Here is a 12,442-nt window from a genome sequence, read left to right as displayed (position 1 = left end):
TAATTTGTTTTTCATTCAATGTTTCAGAGTAAGTTGATTGCTGGAAAGATCATCCCAGCCATTGCTACCACCACAGCACTCATCACAGGCCTAGTGGCTGTAGAACTCATCAAGGTATGTCTGGTCGTGAAGGGATCATAGCCACTTGTGCTTTGAGTGCAGGTTATGTTTTATGGCATAAATTGTGCATGTACATGTTCATTTTGATTTTGTTTGACCTACGTTAGCTAGGGAAAGATTTGTGTCCTTTTCCAAAGGAAAACTAAACGTTCCAAGGATATTCATGATCAGATCTGGAGGGAGACTAAATATAAAAAATAAACATTGGACCCCCCATCCCTTGTATAATAAAAAGGGGGGCTTTAACCTTTGAGCATTTTGTTGAATATGAAAATTATATTCAGTAAAAAAAAAAAATTATTAGGGGGGAAAAGTAGATCCACCCTCTCCCCTGGAAAAAACCCTGGATCCACACCTGATCAAAAATATTTCGGCATGCATTTGTTGTAAAACTTTCGATGTATGGTTATTACCACTTTTACAATATTAAAGTTCTTTTTTACAGCTTGTACAAGGACATAATAAATTAGAAAGCTACAAGAATGGATTTGTAAATCTGGCCTTGCCCTTCTTTGCTTCCTCAGAACCAATAGCAGCACCCATGAACAAGGTAATGAATTCAATCAGAACTTTTAAAACTGTGATATGCCTCTGTGTGCCCTTTTCAAATACATGTGTATGTATATGTTTGTACTTTATTATTTTAGTATTATGACACTTACTTCACATTATGGGACCGATTTGAAGTTCAAGGAGAGATGACGGTACAGGAATTTTTAGATTTTTTCCAGGTAAACTAGTCTGTTATTATTAGATAAATGTATGGACCCATGATTGTCTGTCAAAGCTGGAATTGATTCCATATATCCAGAAATGAGCGTTCTTTAAAAATTTTGTTGGCTGTCCATAAATAGTATTGGACTCTGTGACTCTGGGTCAGACACTTTGATGTCACCTTGATAATAATGATGTCTGTATACCTTTGTAGAAAGAATACAAGCTGGAGATCACCATGTTATCAAAGGGCGTGTCCATGTTGTATTCATTCTTCATGCCCCCCGCCAAACGACAGGAGCGACTGGGACTACCGTAAGTTAATCATGTTTTTGTGTTCTGAATTATTCAGGTTTTGGAAGAGTAAAAACATTCATGACAGAATGTCAACTAGACACAACTATTCTCGAGACAAAAATAATGAACTCGTAGAGATTCTGGTGGAACTGGATGCTTATAGCTCAGAGTGGAGGTATTCTTGTATCAAGACTAGTATAAGAAATTTTGTTTTGAAAAGTGATCTATTTTAACAAACATTCAATTCATTATACTACAGTTTTGGTCTTGTTTCAGAAGAATCAATTGACATGCATTAATATGTCAAGCAATGGTAGAAAGATAAACTTTCTTTTTACCTCATATATGAACATTTTTATGCATTCTTTTTCTTATCAAAATGATGTATTGAATTGCAGATTATCAGAAGTAGTTAAAGAATCTCCAAGAAGAAGATTCCTAGTCACGTAAAAGCTTTAGTGCTGGAGCTGTGCTGTAACGATACGGAGGGAGAGGATGTAGAAGTTCCGTACGTTAAATACAATCTACCACAGTCGTAATGTAAACACTGCCCTAGAGACCGCAATAGGTACCCCCACGAGTGGTGACCAGACACTGGACATTCTCATATTGAGAGACTTATCAACAAACAAACAGTCAGACAAACGGATGACTGATGCACAGTCAGTGAAGTGCAATGAACATAATTACAAAGATTTTTCTTCTTTTTGACTGTTGTATATTTGTATTTCTCAATGATGTAATATTAACTTGTGGACTTGTGTAAAGGAAAACAAACAATAATTTGATTGTTTTACTATAGTATTCTCTGTACACAGACAGGTTTAGTAGTGTGCATAATAATTTATTCTGTCTGTATGAAACTTTAAAAAAAATGAATAGAATCATAAAAGTTTAACAAGTTGTTTGTTCTTGAATGACTTTGTTTTTAACAAGTATTCTCATTTGGACTGTGAATCTTACCATTAAGAAGGTGGATTGGGGTTTTTAGCTGACATTAAAATAAAGTTCAAATGAGAATTTCTGATCACCTGTTATCCATCCATTCATCTGTAAACTTTTCTCATTTTTGACTTCTTCCTTAGAACCACTGGGCCAAATTTGACCAAACTTAGTGCAAAGCATCTTTATGGGAAGGGAATTCTAAATTGTTGAAATAAAATATGAATTTTTTTTAAAAGGGAAATAATTACAAAACAGTGAAAATAAGGGGTGTGTCTCAAAAAATCATCTCGAGTACCAATAGTTACACCAAATCTTGTATGTATAGTGAAGTTCATAAATTGTTAAAAAAAAACTTGACCCCAGATGATGTTTTAAAATCTTCTTCTCCAGAACTACAATGCTATAATTTTTCTAATTACTGTGCAAGCATCCTAAGATAGCGAAGATTGTTAAAATAATTAAAATAGTGACCCCAGACCAATACTGAGGTCAGAAGAGGGGTTCAAAGATTAACAAAGAAATACATATAGATAAGTATTAAAAATGTTTAAATTTGTTGATGTTCTCAAGAACTTCAGTGCTTCATAATCATGACTCTGGACCAATACTGCAGCCTGAAGAGGGTTCAAAATTCAATATGGAAAAACGTAAGGAAGGTGTTCAAAATTCTACTCAAGAACTACAGTGCTACAATTTGTGAGATTATTATGCATACATCCTAAGATAGTGTAGATTCTAGATTGTTAAAATTGAGACCCCCGGACCAATATTTCTCTAGAAATACAATGCTATGTTTTGTTAAATTACTATGTATAAGGATCTTCATATCCTCATGTTAAAGTCACAGTGACCTTATTTCACTTTTTATAATCATTTATAGTTCAGTTTACAATTTTGTTATCTTTACAATGTTGAGGCCTATGATAAAATTGCTCAGTTAATCCACCTTTGATTTTAGGGTATGATGCCCCCCCCCACCTCCCCACCAAATAAGCTTCTTTTTTAAGTTTTGTTTAAAATGTTGTCAAGTCTTGCAATATAAGAGAGTTTAACAATAATATTCATATTTAAACATTACAAAATAGGATGAAACAAGAAATATTGTTCAAGTGAGCGATGTCGCATATGGGCCTCTTGGTTTTTTGGGCTTTTTTTTTGGGGGGGGGGGTCAAAAGTAAACTTTCAGAGAGACGGTTAAATTATAATGCAGAATTTGTGATATGATTGATCGGAACATTTCTACAAACTGATTAAAATCGGATCCTCGATCCGCTCCTCGTGAAGCGACAATAGAAAAACAAGGAGCGGATCCAGGATCTGATTTTAATGAGGTTGAACATTTCTTATGTGTTTTTTCGAATGAGTTTATTATGATACCCATTTTTGAAACTGATTTTAAAAAATGATTTCATTATCATAATGATACCTACTGCAATATTAAATAAAACTGAAATGCAATCATATATATACCTTCAAGAGTTGAAGTACAGCAAAAATTGTTCCTATGACTAGTTACAATAAAACAGTTGCCCCAAATTACATAACCTCTGCTCAAACACTAAAAGCAATGTTTTTCTTCTGCATTAAACAGCAGTTTAAAACAGTTATACAGTGTATATGTTTCAGAAATGTTTTATTTTAAATACTGATAAATGGTCCCTGTTAATTTAAGCCCTTAAAATATTTTTCTATTCATAATATATCAATAATTAATATATTATGATAATATATAACTTTTACATATACATGTGTGTACATGTAATACCACCATATTGTTTGTAAAGGACTGAGTAACATGCGAAATCTACTTCTATATTGGTAATTGATGTGACACTGATGATTATGACACTTGTCAATTTATTTGATAAGGTACAACAGCTGTATATAACATGCAAACAATACTCAAATACTACTTACTTTAAATAATGGAATTAGATTAGAGATACTTTTTATTGAAAATAGAATGAATAATATATAATGAAAGAACAGAATTGATGAATCCATCAGTATATAAGGGAAAGCAAAGTTTAAATCTATTTCATAGAAAATGGTAGCAATGCAATTCAATATACACGTCAGGAAAAGGCCACTTTTGTTTGATTTTCATCACATTTTTATCATTAATTTTTATCACATTTTTATCATTGATGATGTCTACTTTAGATATTTGATTTTCTTAACATTGCCTTTGTAAAACTCACACACAAACAGATTGTCATTATTGTCCACACATAAACCATAAGGATCCTTCAGATCACAGTTATCAATGTAACGGAGAAACTGTCCATTCTGATCCAGAATGTGGATACAATGGTTGTTGTCTGCTGTCAGGATACGACTCTGGCTGTCTGCTGTGATACCCGAGGGTTTAAATGGTTCGTTCTTGGTAACTGAGGGATGACCAGTGTATCTCCATCTGAGTTTCCCGTCCTGATTAACCACCACTACTGCACCAGCCTTATAGTCAGCTACACAGATGTCATGGTTTCTGTTCTCTGTGATGTATTTAATTTCATCATTACCTGAGTACAGAGGTTTACCTTCATCATCAAATTGAATGGTTTGTTTCTCTGTAGATCCCGAGTAACGAACAACTTTGGATTGAGTTTCATCATCACAAAACATGGTAACCAGGAGATCACCTGTAGAGGTGACACACAGGCTATTAGGCGTCCACTCCTCTGGTAATGTGATCAACTCTTCTATCTGTCCATTCTTTACTATGCGCACTGTCCGATCTGTCCAATCACAGTACAGTAGATCCCCATCACTGTCTACAGCTACATCATTAGGTAATTCCTCTGATTTTATTTTAAATGTCCGTACGAGTGAACCTTTCATGTTGAAGCATTTGATATCATTGGTCTCTCCACACGTCCAAATCCTGTCTTCATTTAGACAGGTAACACTTTGTAGTTCTTTATACCCAGTCTGTATTGTGGCAAAAAGCTCTGGTTTATCCAGTAGTTCTCTGACTGAAGTTTTGGGTTGGTGTAGCGACAAAACATTTTCTTCTGTAGCAGTAGATAACGGGGTGATCTGTCCAAACAAACTATACAGCTTCTCGCGGTCTATTGGTTTTGGGATGAATGTTGGCAGTGATACCTGAACCTTGGGTGGAAACTTGCTGAATTCTCTGATCTTAGAGCTGTATTCAATGGTTGAAGATACTTCAGTGGATTTCTCGATTTTCCTTATGGTCTGTAAGGCTTCTTTTATGAGAGACTGTATTTGTTTGATTTCATTCAAGTGTTTCTGTAAAATGTCTCTGTGTTTCACTTTTATCTGGCTTATTTCAGTTTTCATTTTGTTGATGATGGCGTCGATTTCTCTGTGCCATTGCTCTCCTTGTTTGGACATTGTTGTTGTAAGTTTCTCATATCCTCCATCCAGGTTGGCAAGCTGATTTTCAAAGTCACGTGAAATTTCTTCATATGTAGGGGAAATATGATTTTCGAACTCTTGTTTATCTTTTATTATATTGTCTTTCTTTGTCTTGAAAACTTCTGTAACTTCTACAAATTTATGTCTGCCATGTTGTTCAGATGCCATGCAGGAAGAACAAACAAAAATGTTTTTGCAATCTTTGCACTGAAATTTACAATTCTTTTGTGAGTGTGTTTCACATTTTGGATAGATGAGGGTTGATCTTCGTTCCTGGAATTGGACTATTTTATGTTTGTCGTATCCATCTGAGATGTGATCTCCAATGCAGGGCTTGCAGAGGTTGACATGACAAAAGTCACAGTAGCTGTGTACTATGGCGGTCTCACAAAGGTCACATCGGTGAACATCCTGGGCACTAGAATGAGGATCCATGGCTGTTCAATTTCTAAAAAAAATATTGAATACTTATAACTTTTATGTTCAATTATAAAAATAAAAGGATTTTAATGTTTTCCAAATTCTCAGACACTGTCACAGTGAAGAATTGATTTTGTATGTGACATTATTTTAATTTAGATTTCTCTGTAAAAATCACCTAAATGATTAAAATTACCCCCCCCCCTTTTATTTTTTTTTCCGGTGGGACATTAATATAAATTATTAGACAGTTTTCAAAAGTTTATAAATCATTTTTAAAAAACTCAAGCTGATATTGTTGCTTTTGATTACCTGTAAATTATGGAGTTGAATAAACAGAACATTAGATTCAAAACGAAAGTAGTTTTATGATGTTTTAGGGTATTTCTATTCATAATTTCAGATCTAATTAGAATTAAGCTAACGTTTATATGTTTTAATCACCATAGCTTGCAATTTAATTTTAGTTAATAAGAAAACAAACCTTGTTAAGAAACGATAACATATTTTCAACTGTCTGGTATGCGTTCCCAAAACATGGCTGATCTTGCTCTGAATGTGACCACCTGATTAGAAATTTATAAAGGAATACAAGAGTTACTCCCCGTTCATCGCTATCGACGTTGCCTGGTTCAAGTCTCTAAATACTGTTTCCTTGAGAGTAAATATCTATTGTATTTTTCTTCTGAGATTAAAGTTCAGTATATTGAAAAAATATAGAACATGTAAAGAATAAGACACAAGTAGAATTACTATTTTGACGAATTAATACACTGGCGTCGGAAGCAAATTGAAAGTGGGGGGGGGGGGGGCTAAACTAATCCTCAGAAATGTTGAGAAAAAAGTAATTCCCCAAATCATGGAAATCCTAATCCGTGGGGGGGAGGGGGGGGGGGGGTGTATACCTATACTTACAAGCGAAAAAAAAAACTTACTTACCCAAAAAAAATTTTCTTCCAAAATCATGAAATTCCTAATCCGTGAAGGGGGGGGGGCTGTATTCTTCTGAATCCAATTTCTCTATCTTTCAAGGTAAATTGAGGAACACAAATCTTTCCTGCGAAAAAAAGTGGGGGGGGCTGAACCCTCTATCATGCTATGTTTCTAACGATTAGGTATAACTTTGCAAAAAAAGTGGGGGGGGGGCTAAGCCCCCCCCCCTAGCCCCCCCGGTTCCGACGCCTATGTAATATTTATGTTCGGTATGTCATATGCATAGTATTAGAGAGCACTGAATACATACATGTATATAAAAACCAAATGGGTTTAATGTGCAATTTTAGTGGTGTGTACTTTCGTACTAATTAATATTTGAGCAAGAGGGTCATGCATCAAAAGTGTCCCAGATATAAAAGCAGAGCAATTTTTTTTTATATATATAATAGTGTAATTTTTGTAACAGGCCATATGGTTGGTTTATATGCCAATATTTTTAAGCAGTTGATCATTATTTTTTAGTATAGATTTCTCTTCCAGTTAAAAGATACGTCTCAAATTATAGACCCTTTCACTGTAAAAAGATTTGAGACATTTAAAGTTTTTTTTAATGTTTTTGGTTTATACCCTGTAAAAAATAAGTAAATCCTAGTGCATCTCACATTAAATTTATTATAAATGTTCGTGAAAAGAAGCGAGACGGCAATGCATTCTAGTCAAAATAAAGGCAGAAAATGTTCTTGATCCGCGCATGGTGAGATGCCTATAGATTTGTAGTCTACTCTCCCCCCCCCCTCCTCCCTCAACCCCATCCCCCTCCCCCCCCCCCCAAAAAAAAAATAATCGGGAGAGGGCTACATTATTGCAGCTAACAACCACCAAGTATGATACCCTGTAACTCTTTAAAAATTTCAGATGCTGGAGGAGGTTCAGCTTTTTGGAGCCTGTCATATGTTTATGTTTATATAAATAATACTACAAATTCAAACGTGCATGGTTGATTTAACTATTTAAATGAATCAGAGAGGTAGTTTCAGTTACATAGTGATCTTGATTATCTAGATGCTTAGGCAAGTTTAAGATGTCAAATTGTGTTCGGGTCTTGAAGCTGGTTATAAAATGATAAATTCCGCTCATATCTAGTCAGACTTGAATTGTTTATATAACTATGGGTGTGTAAGTAGAGGTAGCTTCAGATATAGTGCTTAATCTTGATTAGATAGAATAATCTTACTATGACCAGGTTAAACCGGATCCGTAGGACATCTGTCATTTTAACGATAGAACATTCTATCTAAATCTTGATTATCTTGATGCTGGAGCAGTTGTGAGCTTTTTAAATATTGACTGATAAAACAACTGTTCTGACCAACTTTCATGGATCAAGTTTGAATTTGAAACATAGGCTAGCTTCAGATACAGAGTTTGATCTCCATTATTAAGGATGCTACAAAAAACAACAATTTCTAACAAGGATGCTACATATCACAATTTCTAACTGTCTGGTAGGCGTGTCCAAAATTCCTGCATCTGATCAAAGTTAAAATAAAATACAAGAGTTACTCCCCGTTCATCGCTATCGACGTTGCCTGGTTCAAGTCTCTGGATATTTTTTCACTGGGTAAATATAATTTTTTTTTTAAAAATAAAACCTCAGTGTATTAAAAATCTATAGATTATGTACTGAAAAAGACAGAACTAGAATTACTATTCTAGCGAATTAATCAATCTTGAATTAATATTTTAGTTGGGAATATACCATATATGCATAATTCGCACTCATCACTGTATATTTACATCTACCAAGTATTATTTCCTATATTTCTTACGGAAACTTATAGTTAATTCATAGCTCTATAGAAACAGCCAGACTGAGATCTACACGCCCCGTTTATCGATTGGTCGAAATCTACAGCGGCTGAAACTGAGAAGAAACCGACAGGAGTGAAATTGACACGCCCTGTTTATTGATTGGTCAAAGCCTACAGCGACCTAAGAAAAATCACGGACTGCACGAAATAATCATGATGCTATTAGACTCAAAGTCTCACAGGAGGCGATTTGGCTGTTTCTTTTAGCTAAGGTACTAACGTACATTAACAGCAATTTAGTGAATTTTACTTACTTTTGATAATCAATTTATTCATTAGTCAAAAGAAAGTTGAAATAAAAATAATAAAATGCTTTCTATGATGATTCATGCGGGTTATGAAAGTAGCGATCATTGCAGAAAAAATTTCGCAATGTCGCTACCTTCATATCCCGAATGAATCACCAAAGAAAGCATTTAATTGTTTAAATACCCCCCCCCCCCCCAAAAAAAAATTATACCCAATACGCGGGTTATGTTTTTAACAATGCATTATACTCTGTCCCGACTTTTCGCTTGATATTTATATAATAATAAATACCTTTGTGCTGAAACTACATTCATCCACCAATATGAAATATGTCCAGATTATCTGATTTGAAACCCCGCTCTCCTCATCAAGTTTCAATACACATCCAAAAATAGAAAGTCTACGGGGATTTTGCATTGCATAAGCCATAATAAAACCCAGATGATAACGTTGAAAAATTGCGCGAGGTGTCCCGAGTACTTCCGAAAAGATGAAAACATTTCCCATTATAAATCTCCGTAAGAAATTTGTTTTCGTTTCTGTAAACTTTAATGAGTGAAAAGGGATAATTTGTCAATGAAGATATCTCGGGTATTTTCCATTTCGTCGATTTCAACTGTACATTTTTCACAGGTGTGTGTATTTTTATTAAAAATCATCAAAAAGTGATGGAAGCAATAACTTGGGACAGACTTTAGCTGTCGGTATAAAAAATATCTTTTAGTTCATCAAATGAAAATCAATAACACAAAACCACTCTTTTCCAAAATCATAATACAGTCCTTAATTATGATTGGAGCGTACTCAAAGCTAAATAAGTCCGTGCTATCCCCTTTAAATCGTTTTGGCCTGTTTAGTTTGCGCTTTATAGAACCGCTTTATATCGTATATACATGTAACTAATACATATTGAATTCATTGCTTATTACTCATTTTTTTTGCAATTACTTGTAGATTAAAACAATATTTCTTAGCCAATCAGAAAGCGTGGTACAACCAGAATCAAATTATATAAATAAAAAAATATAGTGTGTTTTATGAATAGTACATTTTAAAAAGATGACATTCTTCAATTTCAGTTTTCTCTTTTTTTCCTTAAAAAAATAAGTATTTGACCCTAAATTCGGATGGCTACATAAACAAAAAGATTATCATTGTAATGTGATGATGTGTGCTGTCTAAAATGTTTTAAAAATCGACTTGTTTTTACATTGACTATAATGTATATAATGTCCAAATTCCAGTTTTTATCGATTGTGTCACAAAAAAGGAGTTTTTAACCCAAAATTTTTCACTTTTAAAAATATTTTTTAAAGAACTGTGTCTTTAATAATAAACCCGCATAAATGTCATCATATATTGTAGTTCATTTCTTGTAGTTTTGTAATAAGAACTAAATTTAAGAAATTGTTAACAGTTTTCAGCGATTTTTGTGCAAAACCCACATTTTAAATGAAAATGCGCGAAAAGTAGCCGATATATTTCTTTCGATTTTTTATATGATCAATAGCATGTGTCAATAGATCGATTTATATCAAGATACCTTTTGTTTCAATTACTTCGAGGATGGGCGATTTTTTTGAGCTAAATTGACTGAACTAAGAGAGTTAGTTTTGTTTCATGCATTAAATTATAAGTACTGAATTTAATTTTGACGGATGTTATACGATATAACATAAATTGGGATAGTTTACGCTTTTTTATAAACCGCCCGGGGTTTATACATGTAAAGCGTAAAATGTCCCAAGTTATGTTATATCGTATAACATACGCCAAAATCAAATTCAATTCTTAATTAATATCTGAAATGAACACGACAAAACTTTTTGAGGAAAGTCACTCAATCATATTTGGTCATCCATGCAATAGAAATATTCAGGGTGATGTGACATTAAAATCTATAGATACCCTCCTACTCAAAATGGACACAAAACTTTCGAGTAGTGAATTAATCTTGAAAATCGTTCGAGCACGATTGAGAGGTAAAGGACTATATTTGATTTGGTAAAAAAATCTGCCCCAATTATAACCAATATTTCATTGAATTGTTTAAAAATCAAATCTTCAAAAATCATTAAACAGAGGTTGCTTAATATCACTTTAATCTTGATATGAATCGTCATTGTCCATTAGCTGTTTATCTATTACATCACCTAAATTAGCTAATTCCCGCAATTTTGCAAACAAATGAAAATATTGTCAATTTTTTCATTGTGTTTTGCATTTGGATATAAGGAGCGGTTCTGCTCAAGTACATTTTTTTCATCTGTTTTTGTTTACAAATGAATATGTACACATTATACAGGGTGTCCAAGACTTTTTGATACCATTTAAAATTCAGATACAATGTACATGTAACTTAAATAACATTTGGTCAAAATTTTAAATTGTGACTCAAATAAAAAGTAAATTTGTTTAATTTTATTCCACAAACAAATGTGGACAAGGATGTGCTTTTATTAGATTTATAGTGCTACAAAATAGCATCATATTTATTTGATTCAATTGAGTTTTAATCAAGATAAATCTGACAAGAGAGCAGGCATCTTACGTTTAAACTGTATTATAAAACACCAACTCCTGATATAGTTGTATGAATTATGAAAAAAGTATACCCAGGGGAATACCAACTCAACAAGCAACAGATTCCTAAATTGTGAGAGGATATCAGAAAATGGGATCCGTGCAGTGGATGTTGTGCGGAATTGTAGTCATCGACTTGAGGTTGTCATTGATCCAAAAGAATGTCTTTTGGAGCATTCTCATTAAATTTGTTGTGTTTCAATAAACAATGGTCAATTTTTCAAAACCTTATCAATGTTTGTGGAATGTGTTGAGTGAATATTTACATCATGACAGTATAGATTAAATTTAAAAATATATATGTATATACATTTAAATTTAATACAAAGTTATTCAACGAGTAAATAGTATCAGATATTATTAGATACTCTGTACTTGACAATAGTACATGAACAAGCATGCGATCGATGTTTCCAGTCTAAACACCACCGGGAAACCACAGGCACTTGTTTCTGAGAATTTTTTTTACCCTATATTATACTATAGGGTTAATTTTTTTCTCAGAAACAAGTGCCTGTGCAGGAAACACCCAGATTTTGCTCCAAAACAGTTTAATTTATCAAAAAAGACAATCTTCATGACGGCACTTCTACATTTTGACGTCTCTATGATGATTACCTTTTACACACTTTTTTACACTATGACTTCAACAATTTTCCATCTTAATTTTTAAGTGCTTTATAAATTGTTTGGGGGTTGAAATGCATTATACCGAATATAGTCCTTTTTTCTTTAAGAGAAATCCAGGGTTTTATGGACGCAATGGAATCCCACGCGAACACGCTAAATGATAATGTAAAAAGTATGAAATTAGAATTAAAAAACAACGTAGAATCCGATGCGACCTTTTTAGGAGTAGTGTACGATTCAGTTAAAGAAAGAGCAGAAGTAAATAGGACCGTAATAAATAACAATAGGAAAAG

At 33.4% G+C, this 12,442-nt stretch overlaps 2 protein-coding genes across 2 annotated transcripts in view; one reads left to right on the top strand and one right to left on the bottom strand.

Moving 5' to 3' along the window:
* The window catches only part of LOC105339616 (ubiquitin-like modifier-activating enzyme 1), a 127,190-nt gene that overhangs the window by 78,077 nt on the left and 36,671 nt on the right, over positions 1-12,442 (top strand). The gene's annotated exons all lie outside the window — the stretch shown is intronic.
* Positions 4,197-6,468, bottom strand: LOC136274643 (E3 ubiquitin-protein ligase TRIM36-like). The gene is made up of 2 exons (XM_066081993.1): positions 6,365-6,468; positions 4,197-5,908 (listed from the first exon to the last, which is right to left on the bottom strand). Exon 2 carries the CDS (start codon positions 5,893-5,895, stop codon positions 4,231-4,233), a length of 1,665 nt encoding a protein of 554 aa, XP_065938065.1. The 5' UTR covers positions 5,896-5,908; positions 6,365-6,468; the 3' UTR covers positions 4,197-4,230.

The sequence above is a fragment of the Magallana gigas genome, chromosome 4 (genome assembly GCF_963853765.1).
Source record: "Magallana gigas chromosome 4, xbMagGiga1.1, whole genome shotgun sequence".
In the NCBI taxonomy this organism is placed as follows: Eukaryota; Metazoa; Mollusca; class Bivalvia; order Ostreida; family Ostreidae; genus Magallana; species Magallana gigas.
The sequence above is the reverse complement of the archived record's forward strand: the minus strand, read 5'-3'. Positions and strand labels throughout refer to the sequence as shown.